Here is a 26,566-nt window from a genome sequence, read left to right on the forward strand (position 1 = left end):
ATATGTATGTAGACTCCTATATGTGTAGTAATATGTAATATTCTACCAAACCTGTGAAAGTGTGCATAGTTAGAGATCGGTTAGTTCCTGTCCAGCCTAACTATTGCCTATTTTTGTGGGAGTAGGAAAAGTTTTATTATCCATTTGCCTTGACTCATCTCACCCAACAGGTCGCTAGGTGCCGGGGCTTGCCCCGAGTTTATACCTTCCTGGAAATGAGGCCTGCTCGAAAAAGGTTTATTATCCATTCCACTGAACCTGTTTAATAGGTGACTATATACTGTATATTCTCTGTCAACAAAAAAAGTTCATAAGAATTGATATGAAGGATAGAGTGGAACAAATGGAGGACTGTTGTTGCCGCTTCAAATAAACTTTCGGGTTTAGTGATGCCTTAGAGTTCCCAGGGAAGTCACCATTCACCACACGACAAAATGCCGCGACTATCGACATGGTGACAGCATGCTTGTTAAAAAAAGGAACGATAGAATGGTCAACCCTCTTCTAGGAAAGGTGATATAAGTTATAGGGAGTCCTTACCTCTGGTTACGGTACTTGATGTTGATGGCGAGAAAGACGACGGCCATGACGATCCCCAGGGAGGCTGCGGTGGCCAGGAGAGCAAAGATGGTGATGTTTACCCTGTTGTGCTCCAGCATGGTCAGCGTCTGGTCCTTCGGAGGACCCTTCCCGTACCACTTGATCGGCCTCCCCTTGCTCAAGTCCAGCTGGCCAGTCTTCGCGTCGTACTCCCCGACCTTCTCCTGCCCTCCGTCTGTAACGAGAGATGTCCATGAGTACATGCACCACTTTCAGGACTACGTCATGGTTAGAAGAATTTGAAAATGCAGTAAAGATATCGACACACAGTAAAGATAGAACATTGAATGAGTGATTTGATTTGTATGTCTATTTTGTACCACTTTCGGATAATCGCGAAGATGGGGATGAATGGAGACGAGATGAAATTAGTGAAAGAACACTCACAGACATACAACACAAATATCACAGAGTATTATACTGGCTGTGAGTTCAGACGCCAGAGCCTCGTTAGTCCCGAAAATACAGTGCATAGTGTACTAAGTGCAAGTGAAGGTGACATTTCAGAGATGGCCATTACTTTAAGAGTAACATCATAAGAGTTAAATGCAGTAAAGGGTTAAGGATACAGGGTTAAAACAGTTGAGATATTTATATATCTATTTATTTACATAAAGTTTTACCGACTTCCGTGACAGAGTGGATACCACGGAGCACTACAACCTAGGTTCGATTCCAGGCCTGGACATGGATGTTCTTTGTGAATGTTCCTTCATTAATTTAATCATATCTTTGCTCCTCCTCATCGTCGCGATGTAGCCAAAAGTGCAAGAAAAACGACGCTAAATAACACATATCATATCTAAATCAAATATACCTGAAGTTTCAGAAACAGTACTGAATAATCATTTTAACTGAAACACGAAAGAAGGAAAACAACAACACAAGATGGCACAGAGAAAATATTAAAAGTTACACATACATTCTTAACGAATTCATTGAAACGAAAAAACAAATAAGAGAGTGATATATATTATAAAATATATTATTGTATATGGTGAACTAGCAGTTATGGCCAATGTACATAGTCTGTGCATAGCAACGATTATGCATCTTGTTGATATGTCTTATGAATGATTTAAGTTTTAATAATGTAATCCACCTTGTTACAAGTTTTAATATATATAAGTATGAAGTTCCAATCTTGAGATGTTTATTTCTGTTTATGTCATAAATATTAGGACATAACAGAGAGACTGATGAGAACGAGGCAGTAGAGAGATTGTGGCTAAACATCAGGCAGAACATTCAAGTAGCAAAAGACACTCTTGGTAAGACGAAACAACGGAAGAGAAATGAGTGGATTGATGAGGACTGTAAGCAAGCCATAGATGAACGCAATGAAGCAAGAAAACAAATGCTCTGCCGAGAAACTAGAACAAGCAAAAAGAATGACCTTGAATCTCGGAGAAATGCTTGTAAAAGTTTACGAATGAAGAGAAAGATATATATGAAGAGGATGTACTGGAAGAGCTCAAAGATGGTACCTCAGAAATGATGCTAGGAAATTTTATGAGCGAATGAAGAGAATAAAAAGGGGTTACGAGCCTAGAATGGTAGCATGTTGAGGAAAAAATTGAAACTTGGTGTGTGGAGAAGTGATAGAATGCTGGAGAGAGTATTTCAAAGAACTTTTGAATAGACCCGCAAGTAGAAATGATACAGAATGGAAGCAATATTTTGGTCCCCAACAGTTTATTAATGAACCCGCAGTAGAAGAAATTAACCAAATAATTAGAAACTTAAAGAGTAATAGAGCCCTGGTGAGGACAGTATGACTGCAGAGTTGATAAATATAGGAGGCATGAAATTGTGGAAGTCGATCTACAAACTTGTAAGCATGATTTGGAAAAAAGATTAAATGCCTGAAGAATGGTGCATAGGACTAATATGCCCCATTCATAAAAGAATGGGGCATATTAATTAAATATTAATCGAAAACATCTTGCAAGGTATAAACGATAAAAAATTAGTTCTCGGAATATTTTACGACTTGACAAAAGCCTTTGATTTAGTAAACCACAAAATATTAATTTCTAAAATGGAAAACTATGGGATAAGGGGTAGCGCACTTGAAATTATGAAATCATATTTATCAAACAGAATGCAATGTGTTGAAATTAGCCACGAAAGAGAAGGAAACGTAAGAAAATACAAATCCACTCTAGAGACTTTAAAATATGGAGTTCCCCAAGGATCAATGTTAGCCAACTGCTTTTTCTTTTGTAGATAAATGATTTACCATTAAATATACAGAATACAAAGATTTTGTTGTACGCAGACGATACTAGCACAATAATAAAGGGAAATGATGTGAGCGAGTTAGAAGCCAACATTGAAAAAACAATGGAAAAAATGAAATCTTGGTTTGACAGTAATAAATTACTATTGAATGAACAGAAAACAAATTATGTGCTATTTCACACTAAACAAAACAATAAAATTAAAGATGTAGTAAAGAATAGCCATCTTCCAGTAATATTAGTTAGAGAAACAAAATTTTTAGGAGTTACTATAAATGAAAATCTAAATTGGTCAAACCACGTAAAAATACTTGTTAGAAAACTAAATTCCAAAATATTTCCACTGAGGTTATTAAAACAAACACTTCAAACAAATTCACTAATTCAGGTATATTATGCAATGTTTCATTCACTAATAAATTATGCAATAGAATTTTGGGGGAACTCACCGGCAAGTTTAGAAGCATTTAGAAAACAAAAGCAAGCTATACCAGGCTAACATTAGTTCAAGAAGGACCCCAACAAATGGCAATTAAAATATTCAACCATTTACCAAATGATATAAAAGCAGAAAGTATGACAAGATTCAAAAACAAATTAAAGAAACTATTAGTTAATCAGGAGTACTATAGCGTTAGTGAATATCTGGATTGTAAATTATAGAAAATTCGTAATTATATATTTTTCTTTTATATGAACTGTACTGAACCCTCCAAATACCAATGTATATGGTTAATATGGAGTAATAAAATTGAAATTGAAAAATTGAAATTGAGTTTTGGAGAGAAGTCAAAGTTCTGTAGAGGATGTTATGTTGACAATTGAAGAAGCAGTTAAAGAAGTCGGATTAGAAAAGAATGTAATGAAAACAATACATGAGACTGACTGACTTTACTCGGGTCAGAGAAGTAAAGACTGGTGACCAAAATTATGAAGAGGTGAAAGCATTCAAATGTCTGGGATCATCATCACTGGCTCCACAAAATCAAGTAGAACTTAATATCAAAGGAAAAATCACAGTTAACAAAGGTAGGAGAAGAAGAGGGCAACCCAGGATACGATGAACAGATGATGTGGGGAGAGACATCAGAACACTGGGGATAAGAAGATGGAGACAAAAGGATAGAGAAGAATGGACCGGCATTGTTGAGAAGGCTAAGGCTATACTACAATGCCAAAGGAAGGAGAAGAAGAAGTGATCTGGCAAGAATATATCAAATTTGGATGCAGGTTATTAGATAAACGAGGGAGCCTATAAAAGATAGACCGCCGTAGAAAGGAGAGTCTTGTAGTTGGATTGTGAAAGATCTTTACTTTGAGGTTTGATCCTGTGGGTATTTGGCTGATTAGAAATTCGGTTTTAATTTGACCATTGAAGATCTTATGAAAACAGTTTCATATATGCTGGTTTGCGACGAGTGTCTGCATTAGGAAATGATAATAATAATAATAACACAGAAATGACAACAAGAAATCTTAATTCACAAAACAACATAATTATACGTACTATCTTCTGCATACAATGTCATATAAAACAATTTTTTGAAACAATAATGACAAGGGCTAGGAGTTTTATGAATTAGCATATTTTTTTTGGTAAGGGTGATTGTGTTCCCTAAATATATATAGAAATTGCTATTGTAAAGAAATTAATTGAATTAAGGTGCTTTTTAAGGGCATATTTTGGCATATTTGGGCATTTCTACGTGATAAAGCATATTTGGATGGATTTTCGGTCATATTCAGCATATTTTCGGTTTCTCAAGAAATATAGTAATTTCCCAAGTGGATTCGTTCTTACTCCCATGTTCACTCCAGGGTTTTTTTTCGGACTGCAGCAAAATCTTTTTCATTTTTAATTGAAAATTTACAGAAAGTATTAATTATGCATTTCAACTCACCAGGGCCCATAAAGTGAACTAAGAACAGTATGTATATGAAAATATTTCAGCATAAGTTAGATATTGATGTTTGAAACAGTCTAGTTATAAGAGAATATTTTTCAAATTATAGTGCATATTTTGTAAAATTTTAGGTCATAAGAGCATATTTTATTTTGCATATTTTGGTGATTTTTAGATCATAAAAATCCTAGCCATAATAATGAAAAACTCTGTTAGCTGAAAGGATGAAGGTGTTGAATATAAAGAAGAACAATATGAGAACAAATGAAATGAAAAACTTAAAAAAGTTCTCGAAAAAATATGACAGACTGTATACGACTCAGATTTACGCATTGAATTATCCGTCATTACAGAACATATTCAAGGGTGTAAGTGCCGGAGTGGTTAGCACAGACAATTCGACGCCAGGGGGTCCGGGTTCGAATCCCAGCCTGGGCATGGGTGTTCTTTGTGAGTGTCCCTTCATCATATCATCACTCATCTTCGCAGAAGTGGTAGAAAACCGAAGTAAAATACCCGATATCAATCAATCGAGGTCCAAAACGCCATTTTGCATTCTAAAGATGGCGCCACCTCTATACATTTGCATTCATGAAGAGGAGTGGTTTCGCGCCATCTGAAAGCTAGAAACCCTTCGAGTTTCTTCGATAAATGAAGATTGAATATCTCTATGCATGTATACCACACCATCAAGTTTATGAATAGAGGAGAAGGCTTATTATGGGCACCACTTCGCGCGGGTGGATGAGTGGAGAGACTTTTACAATTACCAAGAATAGACTACACTCGCATCCATGAGATAATGTTGCCTGCGGTAAACCAAACACTTAATCAGCGCTTCAAAAATATGCGTTGATGAACAAAAATGGTAAACTGGAGCAATCTTACAAGCAAAAATCTGCTTGAAAAGTGTATATACAAGGCCTGTTCAAAAAGAAACCGAACTCCTTTTGTAAAGTATGTAGAGAACCAACAGTGGTGATGCCTAGCGGTGTCCTTAGTTATTAACTTCACCCGGTTTCAACTGCTAACCGCAGTAATGTAGTAGATCGCATTGAGTGCAGGTGTGTTGAGTGCCCGCGGCGATTTTCAGTTACCCTACCATGAAGAAACTGGAAGGGAACAGCAGCGAGTATGTGTGAAATTCTATGTGAAATTCAATAAAACTTTTAGAAATACTTCTATGGCCAGGAATGTTTCAAATCAACACAGTGTTATGATCGGTACAGACGTTTAAGATTAGGTTGAACCTCCATCAAGGACGACAATGATATTAATCATGTTCTTCGCTGCTAGAGAATCTGAGTTTGTGTTTCATGGTTCCACAGAGAATGCAGCGTTCTACGTTAAAGCAATAGGCCACAGCTGTGGTAGAACAAGTCTTGGATAGTTCATCACGATAATGCATGTGCCCATTTCTCACACGTTACTCGGGAGTTGTTGACAAAGCACCAGACACTTGATGTCCCACAACCGGCATACTCCACTGATTTGGCTCCAGCAGACTTTTACCTTTTCCCCAAGTTGAAATCAACCCTCAAAGGTCACAGATTTCAGATAATAGAAGACATCAAAGGGAATTCGCTGCGGGACCTCGAAGCCATTCCAAAACTGGAGTTCCAGCAGACACTCCAGAACTGAAAGAAACGCTGGAAGCGGTGTGTGCACAGTGGAAGGGAGTATGTTGAAGGAGACAGGTCGAAATAGCTGGTGACTATTACCATTTTCTCAATTTTGTAAAAGTTCGGCATATTTGTAAACAGCCCTCGTATATCAATTAAGGTTTTAAGTTGAGTCACCCTCAAATTAATCTCAATTTGCAGAAAGGATAATAATGCAAGCCGAACTTATGATGCAAATAAAATAATTCGTTATAGAAGGAATTTCAGATGAAAAATTAAAAACTCGTGTTAAAAGGAAGAATTCAAAATTTAGAATTGACAACAGAATAATCAAGATGCTTATGACATGCCCTATGGGAAAAAAAATATGGACTGAACTTGTATATCAAATAATACAATGTAAGATAAACGTAAACGCGATAGGATCTCACGGTTATGATATTAATATTGTAATGCATTTTACCGCTACATTTATTATCATTATTTTCAATTAACTAAAATACGTAATGTAACAAGTGAACTGGCTGGAGTACCGCCTTAATTTCATCCCCAGTTCCACCTTGAGTGATTACAAGTATACAGGGCCATATTGGAGTCCACTTTATATACAGATAGGCTAATTGAATCTGGACCTACAGTTTAAAGTTATGTTCTGACGTCAGTTATAGCATATGACGTAAATGTGCGATTTCATAAAAGTGATTATGGACTAACCTGAAGGTTTTCGGTTGCTAAGAAGTTTATTTTAAGTCGATTTTATTCACAGATAGGCAAATCGGGACTGCGCCTACAATTTAAGGTGATACGTATCCGAACTACTGTATGCCTTCTGCGGGTATCGAACTCGGATCCCCTTCATTACAAGCCTACGACATTAGCACTGTGCCATCGGGGATACAGGGATCAAATTTGAAAGATTCTCAGTTTGAGTGTATAACTCCAAAAATTAATGTATACAAATTGAAGCACCTAATTTCGAAACTTGTAATATACTTTATACATTATGCATGACAACAAAAAAATCTTGTTTCCTTTTTTTCATCACCTCTGGCGTCGCATTGAACTCCACTTCGTGATGCACTATTTGAGATATCCAACTTTGAGACTGAGTTATAAAATACGTACAAACATTCACACACCCAATAGAATTATATTTTGTTAGGGCAGTGGGAGATTTAAGGCTCTTAAATCTAATTAAAATACAATATTAATGACATGTGGGTTTGGAAATGGTAATGTGCAAAATTATTTCACAAGAATCAAGCAGTGGGTATAAATTAACCATATCACCAAAGGAGTACGAGTACTTATATGGAGTAAGTACTTTGTATCACAACTCAAATATCTGAGTACTTGAATGCCCCATCCCAATCGCACCATATAATGTCCCGGGTTTTACTTCTTGCCTATTGAAGGACATTCGCCTCGCCCAATAGCGTAGTGATAACGTCGTCGCCTTGTAATCAAGGGGTTCCTGGTTCGATACCCGGTGGATGCACATAATGGTTTGAATTCCATTTAAACTGTAGGTCCAGTCCCTATTAGCCTATCTAAGCATAAAATTGACTTAAACTTCTTAGCAAGAGCAAACCGTGCAGGTTAGTCCATAACTTTAGGAAAGTTGCGTCCCACATAGGTACTACAGGGTGAGCCAAAAGTCCCTGATCACTCCTTATAAAATGAAAGGGAGTGTAGATTGTAGCAATTGGTCATGGTAGTAATATGTTAGGCCTAGGGGGAAACCTTTTGGTGCATGTCATGACAACGTCCGCCATCTTGGTGACCGCCATATTGGATCCAACGTCATTTCTTTAAATGGGAAGGGGGCATGTGGGGCATGGTTTTTGGCTAGAATGTCACCAGGAATTCAGTGCTGAAGTCAGATTTATGAAAACTTGAATGATAAGGAAGTTATGGGCATATGAAAATGATAATTACGTATCATTTGCAGGTGCTGAACCATGCCATTGACCAAGGCCGAACGAATCCAGATCATCAAACTGTGGGGGGTGCAGAAGTGCCCGTGCTGTAGCTCGTGATTTCAACGAACGGAACCCTCAACGGAACCCAGTGTCGCACGTTTCAGTGTCCCAATTGCTGGCCAGGTTCGAAGAGAGCGGTACAGTCCAGGACATGCCACGATCTGGTAGGCATAGAACTGACACTGACGAAGGAACAGCTACGGCAGGTCTAGCATTGTTTGCCAAGTCTCCGCAGCGCAGCACACGTCGAATGTCTGTGTAATGTGGTGTCAGCCAGAGTTCCATTTGCAGGATGTTAAAGATGATTAAGTGGCATCCGTACAAGCTGCATCTCTCTGAGGACGACCCAGATAGGAGAATGCAGTTTTGTGAATGGGCTGTGGAGCAAATTCGCCAGGACCCACACTTTGCACTGCATATTCTGCATTCTAATGAAGCAAATTTTTATGTTAAAGGGGAGTGAATAAACAGAACATGCGGTATTGGTCCTCCGAGAACCCGTTGTGGAGAGATCCGAGCAATATGGTTGGTGCTGGGAAGGTTTTGGTGTGGGCCGGGATTTGGGGGACACGTATCATTCGCACATTCTTCATTCATGACAATTTAAATTCAGTGGGCTACTTCTAGTTGTTACAAGAACACATTTTCCCGTCATTTTTGACGGAGAATGGCAGCTTCCTCTCATATTTTCAGCAGGATGGGGCACCACCTCATTATGGGCGAAAGGTTTATCACTATCTCGACCTCCAGTTCCCTGGTCTATGGATTGGTCGACGTGGGTCAGTGGAATGGCCTTGCAGATAACCAGATTTGACCCCACTCAACTTTTACCTGTGGGGTCATGGGAAGGCAATCGTGTATGCCGAAAAGATTCGGGACGTGGGTCACTTGGAGCAACGGAAACTGGATGCCTGTGCACAAATCACACCTGAGATATTGCTCCGTGCCCATATAGCATAGGAGAACCGTCTCAACATGTGCATAGCACAAGAAGGACAGCATATTGAACAAATTGTGTAACTTTCATGTGCCCATAACTTCCTTATCATTAAAGTTTTCGTAGATCTGACTTCGTCACTGAATTCCTGGTGAAATTCTAGTCCAAAACCATACCCCACATGCCCCTTCCCATTTAAAGAAATGACGTTGGATCCAAGATGGCGGTCACCAAGATGGTGGACGTTGTCATGACATGCACAAAAAAGTTTCCCCCTAGGCCTAACATATTACTACCATGACCAATTGCTGCACTCTACACTCCCTTTTATTTTATAAGTGGTGGTCAGGGACGTTTGACTCACCCTGTACAATTGACATTATTCAATTGTTGTTGCAATTATTCAACCATTATTGAGATGGACAAAGTTTGTTTTTAATTCACTTTCATGCTGAAAATGGTTAGTCTGGACTTTTTCCGGTTTTAACGTGGAATCTACCACGAATGGATCCTGGGACCTCTTGATTATAACGTGACGGGTTTAGCTGCTATGTTATCTTTAAAGAGATCCACACCTAATTAGAAAAAAATAGTTGAGACAAAGGTATTCTAGCACATAGTGGAAACGTTTTTAGCATCTGCGTGAACCGGCGCAGTAAATAGCTGGTTAACGAGAAGCAACAACTCGTTGTCATGAATCTTCAATAATTAAAAAACAGCGTCGTGGAACAACGAGCCAATGATGGAAGGCCCGTATTCAGTAACTGAAAAATGAGCTCGACGCATTTGTAATGAAGTGACGCTCCTGCAAACAATCAATCACATTGGAATAATTACTTTTCGCCGGACAGGCACGAGCGAGTCATGATGGTTGTTTCGTATTTTTTCCACACCCTGAGATGATAAACGCTTCGGTCGTCGCTCTTGAACTCAATCTGATGCAGGGATTCGCATCCGCGTATCATACGATTAATAGCAATTGACCCCACTCGACGGAAGTTTAGCTACAATCAAGGTTAGAAAACAATGCGCGGGAGACTGTATGAGGAGAAGGGAGGAGAGACGGTGGAGGTCTAAATTTGTCTGCGATTCGTCTAGAGTTTCTATACTTGTGCGTGTCGAACTCTTCTGGAATTCGATACTTGTCTCGACTAGTCTAGAATTCCGATACATGTGTCGACTCGTCTAGAATTACGATACTTGTGTAGGGCTTAGCTCGAATTTCTGACATCCCCGATGGTGTAGTCGTAACGTCGTCGCCTTGTAATCAAGAGGTCCCAGGTTCGATACCTGGTGGAGGCACATTGCATAGTGGTTCGGATCCCACTTCACGCTGTAGGTCCAGTCCCGATCTGTGATATAAAGTGGACTTAAAACAACAATTCAATACTTCTCAAATTTCGATAGTTGTGTCGGCTCGTGTCGAATTTTGATAGTTGTGTCGACTGGTCTTGAATTTCGATAGTTGTGTCGACTGGTATTGGATTTCGGAATCTGTGTAGACTGGTCTCGGATTTCGAAATTTGTGTCGGACTCGTTTCGAATTTCGAGATATGATTGGAGATTTCAGTGTTTTTCTATTTTCAGTTTTCATTATTCACATATCATTTCTACCTCTTGGGTTAATCGCAACAATGAGAGAGAATGAAGAACTCTTAAGCACAAAATGAAACTTACCCAAGACTCGAACCCGTATCCCTGATTTTTCCAGTGAGATAGTCAATGTGCTGCGTTCGCACACATTTCCACATCTCTTACGTTCTTTCCATTTAGAAAACCGTGGGACACTACTCTCTGTCACTAGACATCACACAAAATAGGCTTATTTTACACAAGTATTGAAAAGGTGCGTCAAATATATTTGAAACAAAGTAGAGAAACATTATGAAAAAGGACACTCACCCTGAAACTGCTTCAGCATGATGCTGGCCTTTCGCTCGTTCGCGTAGAATCTAACGGGACCCTGGAAGAGAAGAGACTTATCAGCAAATTCTTCAAGCTTTCCAGCAGGCAATGGTATCCTGAAGTACTGGCAACCAAACCAACATTACTGTATATTGGGTTGCATAGTAGTCAGGCGCTAACTGCTACACTTTAACATGGGCCACAGATAAACGTCTGTACCTGGATTTGAGGGCTAGCTCGATGAATTCCTCTACCTGACTAACAACTTTCATATTAAGTTATTTCTTATTAATACAACCCCAAATTATGATTATTTTCCACTTACATTTTCATAATTTCATAATTCTGGTTAATAATTACTACACATGGTTTCATATATGCATGTTCTCGAATGCGAACTAATGAAGATAGAAAAGATAATACATTACGATTTGATTTACTTTACTTCACTTTTCTTCACCTTTTACCTATAAGCAATATAAATGCAGGCTTACTTCAATTATTAATACACACAACGGGAAATAAAAATGCCATTAAAATAAAATTGCAGGCATACTTTAATTACAAAAAAACGGAACATATAAATGTCATCAAAATAAAATTGCAGGTAATTTAATTTAAAAAAAAAAAACGCAAAATGAAAATATTTTGAAAATAAAATTGCAGGCTTATTTTACGTACATGAAACGGAAAATAGAAATGCCATGTGAATAAATCCCAGCGCCAGAGGATAGGCAATGGGTGGACGCATTCCTTTCTATCTCCACACGCAGTAAACAAGATCTCTAAATAAACAAATGCTTGTAATCAAGGTATCCCGGTTCCGAAACTCAGTGGAGTGGTTCGTATCATACTTCAAACTGTAGGTCAAGTCAAGTTTAACCTATCTGTCGATAAAGTGGACCTAACCACTTTATGAAATCACCAAATTGCGTGATTTACTAGAATTGACGCCAGAACACAAGAAAAATTTAAACCTATACTCTATCCCCGTAATCTGTGGAGGTAGGCTGCACATAATGGCAGAGAATGGGGGAAATCAAGTGGGCAGAGCGAAGCAGTACAAGCGCTGGGAAGGCTGGTAACTGCAGTCTCTTTCCCCATCCACGCAGTCCCGTCCCCTCTCACGTGTTCATTGGTAGAGCCGTCCCGCGTCAATACTTGCGCAGAGACTTGTTTTCGTTCGCTTGCTCCGGGAATACCCGGGACAGAGTATAGTATATTCAATCCAAATATTCAGTTATACGGAAGTGTAACAGGGTATAAAACCGCACACTTGTGACTTGAGTGAAATTGGATTGATTGATCGAATTAGGTTATTTTACGTCGCCACTTTTGGCTAATCGCGACGATGAGAATGAGTGATGTTACGAAACTGATGAAAGGAGACTTACAAAGAATACCCATGCCTAGACCAGGATTCGAACCCGGGATACCACTCCACCAAGGAGGTTGGAAGAGTGAAATTGGAATCTTGTAGCAAATGCCTATGCATGCTCACGATATCGGAATATCGCATTTGGAACTTTGCTTTAGAGTTGGCGTGGAAAAGGAGAGGAATATGAATTTCCCATTTTGAAAACGGTCGGAAAGTTTTCTCAAGCACGTCCCTTTCTCCCCTGGAAGGCTACAAAGTGGATGCCCGGTCCAGGAATCTCCCGCGGGAACATCTCTCGTTTTCCCGCTCGGATTCCCTCCCGCAGGAATTCCTCAGCATTTGTGATCGCAGGAGGGGCCACTTTTCCCACCCAGGGCCGGGAGCAGCGGCCGGGAAGATTGGCGTAAAATGCAGTGGGTTTTCTGGAAGGGGGCGGGGGTTGGATGCGCTTTTGGCTTTTGTGTTCGCTCCAACGGAAGTCGGCACGGGACAATAAGCTTCGCATGCGCACCATTTGGCCTTGCGTTCGAAAAGAGCAGAAATCACAACCCGAGTCCAAAGGGCAAGGTAGAAGAATGGGTTCTTTCTCTTTACAGTTTCCATTGGGGAGGGGGGGGGGAAGGATAACCGGAAATGCATGGTGATACCCAAGTCGAGTGGTTCCTTGTAAGATGTGTTGACCTCCGTGGCAGACTGATTACCACAGCACGCTACGACCTGGGTTCGAATCCTGGCCTGGGCATGGTTGTTATTTGCGAGTCCCCCTTCATCAATATCATCCCTCATCTTCGCGATTAGTCAGAAGTGGCAGAAAAGCGAAGTAAATTAAACCAAATCAATCAATCAATGGAAAAGGATGCGGATGATTAAGGAACACATGAAATGGAATATACAATGAAAACATACATGAATTCAACAGGAGTCGAACCTGAGACCTCTGGTGTTGCAGAACGTGACGCTACGTCGCCATGAAAGCAGGGTGGTCACTTTTCTAGACTGGTTTATTTAAGGTTGCCGTTTAATGTGTACCGTTTGGTTGACCGCTATGGGAAGGGTGGGACATTAGTTTCTATATTTGGTGCGACTATTCCATGTGCACACACCAAGACAGAGTAGCAGAAGGGGTTACCCTGAAGAAAGATCATGTTTCTGAGCATTTTATTTTACACGTGCACTTAAAAAAACGAATCTCCAGAGTTCTTACACTTTAATCTCACATATGACAGTCTGTACTAGACCGATAGTTGATGTGTGGGTCGGAAACACTGTGCAATGTGCCTCCCCTCTACCGGGGCCTTTATTGCAGATGATAGTGTTACCTATCACAATATCAGATAAGCCGCTAATTTGTTAGTAGCACACGGGAAGTCCACAGAATAAACGCATTTGCAGAAGGCCCGCAGGACTTGAAAGCGGTGTATAAAGTAAGGCAGAAAAGGTAAAAATAATGCTTGCAAAATCACCATACACATGAAATAATATTACCTTTTGTTTAGGCACATACCAGGTATACAGGTAAAACATCGGCAGTAAAAGATCAGAGCTGGCTCGGTAGCTCAGTTGATTGAGCAATGGCGTGGGTTCGAGTCCTGACCGCTTACATTTCCATGAAATTACATGGATATAAAGTTAAAATATGAATTTTAATAGGTTGTAAAACTTCACGAAAGCGGTCATAATTGTACTTTTGTATTTTGATAGTTACGTCGCTTCTTCTTCACTGTTGGTCAATCGGGACGATGAGAATGAGTGAAGAATACCATTGATAGGTGCAACGTTTGGTTGCATTTTAGAAGTTTCAGTGTGCGTTTCGTTTTTCGAAGAAGACGAACCAATCAAGAACCAACTTGTCAGATACAGCACCATGTCAAAGTACACAGCAGGGTCGCTTACAGACGGACACTTTTTTATCCTTCTCTTTTCGCGTTACATTTTTACCATCCGAATTATATGAAGTTGAGGGGTGTGATGGTTCTGCTTCTATAGTTAAGCCTCTGTCCTTGTAAATTTCTGTGCAAGAATCAAAAAGATATTGAGGAAACTTGGGACTATCAAGTTAGAGTCACCCTGTATAATACATAATACTGAATAACTTGATATTTATGTAAAATAATCATAATAAAAATAACATTTTACTGCACATTTATGCACACTGCGAAAAGTGAACCACATTTGTACATAGACAGTATTTTTGGCAGATCAAATATCGGCTTTCCCCAACTACAATGTAGATAGATATTGGAATTAAGTAATACACGTGACTAAAGTGCTCAATAATGCTAGGATAGACTGGAAAGCGTGCGAGTTGCCACAGAGAAACATTGCCCAGCTCATGTATAGTCATAGACCTCGACATGTGCTAATTAAATGCACAGTCTTCCATTTTCCTTGCAATTTACACAAGTTGAAATTTTATGTCCAACAGAGGAACAAATGTGATCTAGTAATGGATAATAAAAAACTTTTCGAGCAGGCCTTATCTCCAGGAAGCTAACAACTCGGGAACTAGCGATCTGTTAGGTGAGATGAGTCAAGGCAAATGGATAATAAACCTTTTCCTACTCCCACAAAAGTAGGCAATAGTTAGTCTGGAGAGTTCAAATGAACCAACCGATCTCCAACTACGCACTGATTAGAGTAATACTATAAATCTTTTTCGAGCAGGACTCATCTCCAGGAAGCTATCAACTCGGGGCAAGCTCCGGCACCTAACGAGCGGTTGGGTGAGATGAGTCAAGGCAAGAATACTATAAGTCCTAAGTCCTTTCCTTTTCCCCCCAAAATAGTCTATAGTTAGGCTGGATAGTTCGATGAACTAACCGATCTCCAACTAAATGATTGGTTGGTCTCATTTTTTTCACTGATTAGAATATACGGGCGCATATGAATATTTGAAATAGTTAAGATATTTACCGCAAGATTTGCTGTACTCACAACCTGTAGATCACAAGTACAAAATAACAACTTCCAGACTACACAGTGTAATATACACATCGTCTCACACTCCATTTTGCGTTGAAATTCTGTGAATTATACGTGGCTATTATTGATTTTCCTCTCTCGTTTGTAAAAATACGCTTGCTGCGCCATCTGTTTTTCTACAATCGAGTTACTTTCCCCCGCTGCACAGAAATTATGCCGGTGACTTATGGATTCTAATTCAGTTTCTCCCGTCAGAGTTCAAGTTAATGAATTGAGCTTTTATGTTTTTTAATTTAATTGGGTATTTATCCCGGTTCGTTCTAAAACCGTGCGCCGACCGGGGATGATGAAAAAATAAAAAGCCATTTGCATGTCGTAAGTGACATGGTGGCTTGTGATGAAAAATTATAAATTTGCAATGCAAAAATTTATTGCCTTTTTTCTGCGAGGCGAAGCTGGCACGCGTAATCTTCTGACTTGATAAATCCAGCCGATGCTCTCCTTTTTATTGTGCTGAAGATGTTTATGGCTTAATTTAATTTTAATATGAAAAGGAATTGTCAACGCTGGAAAGGTTATTGGCGAGGTTTTCGTCGACGGATTCTAAATTGGCTTCAGATGACGTGATTCTGTTCGAGACAACAATAATAAAAGGAACGACAATGAAACGTTTATTAATAGAACGACCAGGTCCCGCAACAGACTCTACAACTGCGTCGCTGCCTCCCTCAATATACACCCAGCACCCAACTAGCTAGTTGACGAATTTGATATCCAGACAGGCATCTAGGCGAGCGGATAGCGACAGATATAGCAGCCTGGATATAAATGCTAAAAGTACCAAGCCTAACCTACTCACGCACCTAATAGCAGAAATAAACAAAGACTTAACCTTAATATATTCATATGGTTATTTCTGCTACTTCAGTAGGTTAGGCAGATCAGATTTGGTAGCTGTCGCCATCTACTTGCGTATTTAGCAAAGTACTTCATTGCTAACCAAGCATGTAACATAGGTATAATAATATTTTCATTATTAATATATATATATATATATATATATATATATATATATATATATATATATATATATAAATGGATGTATGTGTGTGTGTGTGTGTGTGTATATGTTTGTTCCGGCATAACTCTAGAACGTCTGGAGCAATTCCAACCAAACTTGGTACACGTATCACTTGCAATCTGGAAAGAATATTTTTGGGGCAAGACACCCCTGGCACCCCTAAGGGGGGTGACATGTAAAAGTAATCAAGAACGACCGATATTAAATTCAGCACAAACAGACATCCGTGACTCTATGCAATCCAGCACAGCCATAGTGTTTCTCGGGTTGTCTAACATTCAGGCTGTGTTGCGAATGGGATTCCTAGTTTTCGTGACACTCTCAATGCGGATTAACTCCAAGTTCATCACCTATCGGCCTGGCGGGTAAGAGGGGGTGAAAAATAAAATGCCACAAATGACCTAGATTAGTGTCGAATCCATAGTTTTCGGAGTCGCTAAGGTAATTGGTGACATTCACGATCACATTTAAAATTAGTTACATTTTACACTATAGTTAGAATTCATTATTTTTCTGTCTAATACAAGATTGGGATAAATAAATACCCGGGTAATGCCGGTAAATCAGCTAGTATTAATAATAATACAAGTGTTCATTATTAAGAAAAAAAGAGTTCATTAGCCTTAATATATTGATAGTATAATACCAGAACAAGCCTTATGAGAGTTCATTAGCCTTAATATATTGATAGTATAATACCAGAACAAGCCTTATGAGAGTTCATTAGCCTTAATATATTGATAGTATAATACCAGAACAAGCCTTATGAGAGTTCATTAGCCTTAATATATTGATAGTATAATACCAGAACAAGCCTTATGAGAGTTCATTAGCCTTAATGTATTGATAGTATAATACCAGAACAAGCCTTATGAGAGTTCATTAGCCTTAATATATTGATAGTATAATACCAGAACAAGCCTTATGAGAGTTCATTAGCCTTAATATATTGATAGTATAATAAACATGAGTGTCTATATATTGTTGTTGTAATTACGCGTGTATTCGACTTTAATGATATTTTAGTGCTTTGTTATCCATTTATTGATAAAGATTCTGGTGTTCAGAACAATTGTTTAGACTTGATGACGTATGGGGTGTTGTGAGATGAGTGAATGTTAGGAGAGGGTGAGAGGTTGGGTAGGTTGGGATGCGATTTGGCATGCCCGGACGCTCCGCACTTGCTCCGGATTCCAGAACTTGAACTATACAAAGTATTTCATTTCTGGGTTTATAGTTAAGGGGTAATGGTGACTTAATTCCCTTGTATATTGTTTCATGATTGGCAAGTGAAGACTTCTCTTCCTTTATATAAGGTGTTTCTTTTACTCTTCGTGGGCAGTGGCGGCTGGTGGTCTGAATCCATGGGTGTGCACCTTGGCCTGAAGTGTTGTTATTCCCACCAAATTGTTCCTGCCCGTTTCTGCTAATCGCATTTGCAATCCAAGTTATGACGCAACTTTCCATGATAATGCGACGATAGCAGAGTTATATTTCATGAAAATTAAAAAAAAAGGTTTATTACAAAATCGATCACGAAAGAGGATGTGTTGTTTGGTCTCTTTCGTGACCTGTAGGAAATTCAGCATTCGAGGAACTGACAAAATCACTCACAACGCTATACCGATAAACTGCTATGGTTTGTAAGGGATAATAATATTGCCAGGATTTTGTGTAACTGCAGTGTTTTAATAATGTATATTATCTTTCGTCACATCAGAGAACCAAGTTTAATGCCACATAAACATTTCATCGTAAACTTAAGTTAATTACCATTTTTAATGTACTTATTCACTTTAGTCATTGTAATGCACATAGTTCTTGCCAGCACCTTTACAAATTTATCTCAAATCAGTGACGTAATAGAACAAGTTACAGATTCTCGTATTCACTGAATAAAGAATTGGATTGACTGTTCTGTGACAAAAATATAAGATTAAACTCTGATTATTTGAAATTTTCGTTGAACTTCCAAATACAAGTCAGAGCGTCTAAATGTAACAATTCCTACGACATTGTGAATGTTTTAATTCAAACCGCTGACATCTTATAAAACTATTTTTCCATCACCTGTATCAACGTATTCCGCTCATGGCATCTGGCCTTGCATGGTTGAATACGCTCGTCACTACACTACATGACACGCCCTCTCCCCTTCTTTTCCTGCCCTCCCCTCATTCGGATAACAATACTTTGCTCAGAACCGCGTGAGGCGAGAGAGATCCAAATTTCCCTTGCTGAGAAAAAATCCCTAAATTTGCAATGACGCATGGGTTGTTCTCGACTCCGTGACACGGGAAGGAGTGGAAAGATTGCAACACTTCATGACGAAGAGGGAACAGCGCATGAGGGAACAGCGCATGCCCGTAGCTACTATGTCACAATTCTTTGTGCGAAGCGAGTCCGAAAGCCCTTGATCCAAGCCATAAGAAGAGCCTTTCTGCTTTCTACTCACCGTCGAACACAGCGCCACTTCGGTGTGTAGCTGTGCACACTTCCCAATTGTGTTCATGCCCATTCGACGCGAGTTACTCGGATAGAAAAGCTGACGTAAGGAAGTAAATGGAAGGTGATGTGGCCTGGGAACATTTGATGTTTTGAGGAAATGGCTTTCAATGAATAAATATTATAAAAATTAATTACATTGCATATTTTTTTGGATGTGCGCGAATAGGCAGCAGCCGCTACTGTTTGTGCGGATCAAAGGCCTCACCGCTGACACATGCAGGGTTGCGTATATATATTTTTAAAGTTCAGATTGCGTTAAACATAGTAATTTTATGACATCACGACAATTCAGGGAAGGGGCTGAAGCCACATAGTCCGTTGTAATATGCCACAGCTTCTGTTGCTTTATAAATGCAACGTCCTCCGGCTGTAACCGTAGACAACGTAGACACGCACCTTAGCTCGGCGAGCACGTTGCGGAGGACGACAACATTTCGTAATGTGCATAAATCTACCCATAATCCTAACTGACTCTTCAGCGGAGAGATGAGACTGCATACTTCACAGGGATCGGGTGTTAAAGAGCTTCTCCACAGATTTCAGATGAAATGGGACCAATAACCTTTTCCTCAACAGAACAACAGGTGATGAAAGTTTATATGCCAGTTTATTTTCTTAACAAAATAATATATATACACACGTTTAAAAACAAACTTCCCAGGGTTAACAATAATAATAAGTACCTTGTGAAGCTTACTAAAATTATACATATACACAAGTAGGGAAAACGAAAAAAACAACAGATTTCTTACTTCAAGGCGGTTTCTTACTATTGGGAGGGAGTAAGCCGAAAGTAAATATTAAAACGGCCTTTCATATCTTTCACCAGAAGGTGGAGTTTAACTTCTCTATGGTGCTTGGACTCTCGCTTTAGCGGAGAGCACCTTCTCTTGCTCGAAACGGAGTGGGGGTTCCTCTATGGTGCTGGGACTCTCGCATAAGCGGAGGACACCTTCTCTCGCCCGAAAGCGGAGTTGATCTTCTCCTTGGTGCTCGGACTCTCGCATAAGCGGAGGGCACCTTCTCTCATCCGAAGATGGAGCAGAACTTCCTTCTTGGTGTTTGGTCTCTCGCCATAGCGGACCGCAGGCGGAGTCTAACTAACTTGCCAGCCAGGCCTACGGCTTTATATAAGGTTGGCGATGCTAGCGTAACCGAGCGGAAAAATATTCAACTACATATATTAACATTAAATAGTTACAACAGTTGATTATACATAGAGGTGGATCCGTCTTTACTTGTGACGATCCCAGTTCGTTACAATCTTGAACTAACAATATTTACAATAAACAGTTACAAAAGTTGATTATAGAAGCTAACAAACTTAGAGGTGGATCCGTCTTTACTTGTGACGATCCGGGGTCGTTACATAAAGGTCACTATAGTTACGGAGTCCTGTATTCTCTTGATTTCTCTTCGTAAACAGCTCTCTTTCTTTCTTGCCCAAAACTTTTGTACCTTGGATTACATTTCTATCAAGGCGATTGATCCCTTTTTACTGTATGTTCTAAACACAAATTTTCCTTTCTGGATTTTTCCATTAGCTTTCTTTTACCACTCCATCGTTTTATTTCCTTTCAATTCATCTAACTCTCTTTCTTGTCCGCATATTCAAACACTTCCTTCTTTTCAAAGAATCTTTGTTCGAATTGAAATGGGGAAAGGGTGAGTCACAAATGAACAGCCTTAGCATACTCAACGAGGAGGGATTTTTTCCCTCTGGTGTTAAAACTTACATTCTACATGTTAGATCATACAGAGTAACATCACACAGAAGAACATAAACCTTGGAACCATAGGAAAAAATTTAGCGGGTAAAATTCCCTCATCTCTTTGAACGAGTTAAGAATTTTTGTGATAAATCTCCCTTCTAGGTTTCTTTTGGGCCTCCCCGATGGCGTTGTGGTAACGTTAATCAAGGGGTCCCGAGTTCGAAAATCGGTGGAGTCACATAGAGGTTCGGATTACACTTTACTGTATGCCAAGCAGATGGATAAAAAACCATGACTTTTATTTAAAAAATAATTTCTGATGATTTTTAGAATTTAAATCGATTGTTTAAAAAATGTATGTAGATTATTTATATATTTTTAAAAACACAATACATATTTGTTTCGTTATAGAAAGGATCTTTCTAATAAACGGCCTGTAAAATATTTGTAAATATACATTTTTCTGTTTCTGATACTGTAACTACTATGGATATGTTTGTGTGTTAATGAAACTATAATAATTTCAGTAACTTTTCTTCCACTGAAAATAAAACACTGAAATATTTTTATAGTTTTTGTAGCAGAATTTTGGTGATTTCTTTAATGATAGTTTTGAAAATATCAGATGCCATGTTTATTTACAGTTTAATGATAATCACCCTATTTACGGTAAGATGAAGTATTTTGTATTTTTTCTACACATAGTGTTTGCTATTATTGCCTATAATAACACTGGGCAAGAAATTTTGACTTTCCGATCATTGCATAAACTCTGATAACTGATTCCATATATTTAGGGTATGCTGAATCCAAATCTTTGCACTGATGTGAAGGTACATCGTAGTACGTAAATGGTGTTGTTTTTTCATGCATGTTTAGTTATATATTGAGGTGCGGAAATCCAAATAACAGTTATACATTATGAAAAATTTAATGTACTACAGGGTGGCTCAATAAGTCACCTAACACTCCCAGTACAAGGCCACTGCAGCGCGCAACATGGAAATGGTGATGACCAATCGTTATCAAGCCAAGGGAGAACCACATTGACGCCACCCACACGGTCGGCGGCCATCTTGATGTCCGCCATATTGAATTCAACTTCAGAATTTTAAATGGGAAGGGGGTCGTGCGACATATCAAAATGGGCTAGAATTTCACGGGAAATGCAATGGTGAAAATTTTTTCAACGTGTCTTTAACCAGTAAAAAGTTATGACTGAATTCTTGTACCAATTTGCTCCTTTTCGAAGTGTTAGAAATATGCCTTAAAATTTGTTTAGCGCATCGGTAATGCATCGAGATCAAAGTGACGTCTATGGAGAGACGTTCGCATGCCATTGCACATTATTTTAATCGGATACATCCATGAAGAGCTGTGCATTATGAATGGTTGTCGCGAACAATTTACAGTGTGACGCTTCCATTGAATTAAAAGTCCTTCACAGTGACAAGGCTAATGTTTATGTTCATAAGGAAGTTTATAAACAGAATATGTGACCCTTGTCATCTGATAACTAACTTTGGACAAAAACTGGTTCATAACGTTCCCATAAGTGTTCTGGTGTTCTTCCCTATTGAAAAAACTTTGTAAAAAGTACCTTCTTCCATAAGCAAGGATGAAAAAAACTGTTTATTTAACAAATCCAAGTAGCCCTAAGCATTTAAGGTTCCGTTGATGGAAAATTGACTAACCAATCGTGTTCCACACAGCACGCCACACCATTAACTTACCAACACTAACCATTCAGCTTTGATCTGTCGAAAATGGGTTATCAGATAAAAATCATCGAATATTCTGTTTATGAACTTCCTTATGAACATAAACATTAGCCTTGTCACTGTGAAGGACTTTTAATTCAATGGAAGTGTCACACTGTAAATTGTTCGCGACAACCATTCATAATGCACAGCTCTTCATGGATGTATCCGATTAAAATAATGTGCAATGGCATGCGAACGTCTCTCCATAGACGTCACTTTGATCTCGATGCATTACCGAAGCGCTAAACAAATTTTAAGGCATTTTTCTAACACCTCGAAAAGGAGCAAAGTGGTACAAGAATTCAGTTATAACTTTTTACTGGTTAAAGATACGTTGAAAAAATTTTCACCATTGCATTTCTCGTGAAATTCTAGCCCATTTTGATAATCGCACGACCCCCTTCCCATTTAAAATTCTGAAGTTGAATTCAAGATGGCGGACATCAAGATGGCCGCCGACCGTGTGGGTGGCGTCAATGTGGTTCCCCCTTGGCGGCCAGATAACGATTGGTCATCGCCAATTTCAAATTCCATGCCGCAGTGGCCTTGTACTGAGGGTGTTAAGTGACTTATTGAGCCACCCTGTATATCATACAATGTATTAGAATGTACAGAAATAAATCAATATATTTTTAGAAACAAAAAGCTGAATGCATCAGTATCATCATTCAACATATGCATTCCTAGTTGCAGCGCTTGTAAAACTTACACAAATTAACCTTGTCATGACACATGAGTAACTGATTGCATGCAGTTGCTACATGGAAATGGACACAACACACATAACATACAAACTGGAAGATGTTCAACATTTCAAGAAAAGCACGGCCCATCTTTATTCAATGCCTTGACGAATCCCTTCATCAGCCCTAATTTTTTGTGTAGGGGCGGTAAGAGAACGTCGGATGCTTCTGCTTCGGGGCCATTCTTTCCGAGGCCGATGCTGAGACCTTCCTCTGCTATCCCACTCGCAAATGAAACACGGAGATTTTGTATTATCTAGGTGTAGACCCAGTAATAGTGTTATCACTTTAAAATCGGCACACGCTTTTAATTTATGTTCTTCATAGTTAATCTTTGTCAACAACAGTTCCAAATTTTCATAAGGTTCTTTCCGAAGTACGGAGCAACCAATGGAAACGGAAGAATACGTGTTGCCATTGTTGATGCGTTTTGACGCATCAATAAAAGTCTCCATTCACTAGGGTCGTGCTTAGGTAGTTCTAATCTACGCATCACTTCATGGATGTTGTTGCAAAATACAAGCTGGCTGTTTTGTGTCTTGGATAACACGGCATATATTAACAATACGAAACATGTAATTTCTGAGAAAACCTGATGTGACGGGGGTTTTCTAAACTCATATCTGGTTTCAGTGGGTCAAGTTCATATTGGAACCCTTACAACCTCCCAAGCTTCAATCTGACCGAGGGTCATCCACTTGCTTCCACCAGCTGTCTACTCCTCTGAGGTATTTTAATTATGCAGAGTCGAGTGTGCACAAACTTCCTGAAACACTGGAGTGACAAGAAGCAAACAGGTAAACAGGTGGCAATCTGCTTACTGAATAGGAAGAATAAACTTGACGAATCGGCGTGGAGGAAGTCTCCACTGGCAGAGGATTAGAGGAGAAGGCAGGCTTGGTAGGGATACACTTTTGGATTTGACTTGAGACAGTCAGTACTACTTTTGGGAGTCTTGGAAGGAGAGTGATCAGCCTGAGCAGCAAGGAGAAATCTGGAGAAACTCAGTTTTATTTTACACTTCGATCTTCGATTCAGTCCTCAATCTTCTAAGTCTAGACAGGTATTTATACTAACCTCATCATCATGATTCAGGTTCGAAGGTTCTAAAAAGCAGAGAGTGACTATTTGCCATTTCAGTTTGTTTTAGTTAGTGTATATTTGTTTCAGGATTACCTCTTGCAGCTTAGCATAAGACTTGTCCTCATGACAAGTGCTCTCACCATCTGAGGATGAATGATAACACAGGCCTGCGATGAAAAAAATACAAGGGAAGTGAAAGGTGAACTTTATGTATTTTGTCGTTCCGAGTTCAAAAAAAATAAAGAAAACTGTCTATCACGTCACGTTTTCTTGAAAAATTTAATTGTACATGGATTTGTATGAACATTTACCATAAATATGTTGTTTCGGCGTGGAATAGCTTTCCTCCCTGCCTGACCATTACAAACTATGTAAGAAAACTTTATCTTGCGTATTTTGGCATGAAACTCTGAGACCAGGACAAATCGTGGGCTCCTCATAAAGTGTGTGTGCAGTGTCTCAATGATCTACGCTTATGGTTCAACGGAAAGAACACTGCTTTACGCTTTGGAATTCCTATGACATGGAGGGAGCCGAGAAACCACTGTGATGATTGTTACTTTTGTGCCTGCCATGTCCGTGGGTATAACTGAAAAAATCACAAGCTAATCTCTTATCCTGAGAACATTCTATCGGCCATACGCCCCGTTCCTCATGTACCTGATGTGCCAGTGCCTTTGCCTCCAACTGAATTACCAGTCATTTCTTCAGAGTCTTCAGACTCGGAACATCCAGACGGTCAAGGCTCAGATACCGAATATAAGTCCTCTGGAGGCGATTCACCTCAGCCCTTCTCTCAGGTTGAACTTAATGATCTGACTAGAGATCTGGGCCTTTCGAAAGAGGCAGCTGAATTGTTGGGCTCCGGATCGAAAGAAAAACATTTATTGGCCAAAGGAACCACGTTTTATTGGTACAGGAATCGAGAAAAGGACTTTGTTCAGTACTTTGAGAAAGCGGAGAACCTGGTCTATTGTTCTGATGTTCCCGGATTGATGAGCAAATTTAATATCACCTACGATAAAGATGAATGGAGGCTGTTTATAGATTCATCGACAAGGAGCCTGAAAGCTGTCCTTCTTCATCACGTAAGCCAGTATGCATCTGTACCAGTTGCACACTCGGTACATTTACAAGAACGCTATGAAAACCTGGCTCTCGTCCTCAACAAAATAAAATATGCCGACCACGGTTGGACCATTTGCGGTGATTTGAAAGTTATCTCCATGCTTCTTGGTCAACAAGACGGATATACAAAGTTCCCATGTTTCATTTGTGAGTGAGACAGCCGTGCAAAGACTCAACATTGGGTCAAGAAAGAATGGCTAAAAGACAAAATCTTGAACCAGGCACCAAGAATGTGATTCGGAACAGCTTAGTTGACCCAAAAAAGTATTGTTACCCCCGTTGCATATCAAATTAGGTGTAATGAAGCAATTTGTCAAGGCTATTCCAAAACATGGCGATTGTTTCAAATACCTGTGCAAAAAGTTTCCAGGTTTATCTGCAACCAAGTTGACAGAGGGAATCTTTGTTGGTCCAGATATCCGCAAGCTCATGAAGGATAAAGACTTTGAGACTAGCATGACAACAACGGAGAAAGAAGCTTGGGTTGCCTTCAAAGATGTGGTCAGTAAATTTCTGGGGAATTACAAGGATCCTGACTATAGAGCAATTGTTATGAATATGCTGGACAAATTTCAAGCGTTGGGTTCCTCCATGAGTGTCAAACTACATTTCCTTCACTCACATGTGGACTATTTCCCCGAAAATTTAGGAGCAGTCAGCGAAGAACAGGGTGAAAGGTTCCACCAAGATATTAAAGATATGGAGTGCAAATATCAAGGACAACGGAACAAGAACATGCTCGCCGACTACTATTGGATGTTAACACGAGATTGCACATAAAAGAAGAACGTCAAAAAGAAGTTTCAAAGGCAAAAGGGTACGTACGTAAATATAAACTTTGTTTGTGTTTGGTTTTGTTGTTTGTTCAGTTTACAACTTGTGTCAAACGTTCATGTACACATACATTGCTCATCGTGGTCAATCGTCTATTTTATGTACGTTACCTTAATAAACACAAATTAACATAATACGTTGGTGCTTTTTTTCTAGAAACTTCACCATAATGGATGTTAAAAGTGTAAACTCAAGAGAACTTTGTGTTTTTCTCTCGACCA

The 26,566-nt window shown here is 39.3% G+C and overlaps 1 protein-coding gene across 2 annotated transcripts in view; it reads right to left on the minus strand.

Moving 5' to 3' along the window:
• GABA-B-R2 (gamma-aminobutyric acid type B receptor subunit 2) overlaps nucleotides 1-26,566 on the minus strand; it is a 330,120-nt gene that overhangs the window by 130,689 nt on the left and 172,865 nt on the right. For both annotated transcript variants that reach the window (XM_083138018.1, XM_083138017.1), the window contains exons 5-6: nucleotides 11,191-11,251; nucleotides 541-775 (exon numbers count right to left, since the gene is read on the minus strand). In XM_083138018.1, coding sequence (XP_082994144.1) covers nucleotides 541-775; nucleotides 11,191-11,251 — 296 coding nt within the window. The remainder of the gene's footprint in view (nucleotides 1-540; nucleotides 776-11,190; nucleotides 11,252-26,566) is intronic.

This window comes from Lepisma saccharinum, chromosome 16 (assembly GCF_977018435.1).
Source record: "Lepisma saccharinum chromosome 16, izLepSacc3.1, whole genome shotgun sequence".
In the NCBI taxonomy this organism is placed as follows: domain Eukaryota; kingdom Metazoa; phylum Arthropoda; class Insecta; order Zygentoma; family Lepismatidae; genus Lepisma; species Lepisma saccharinum.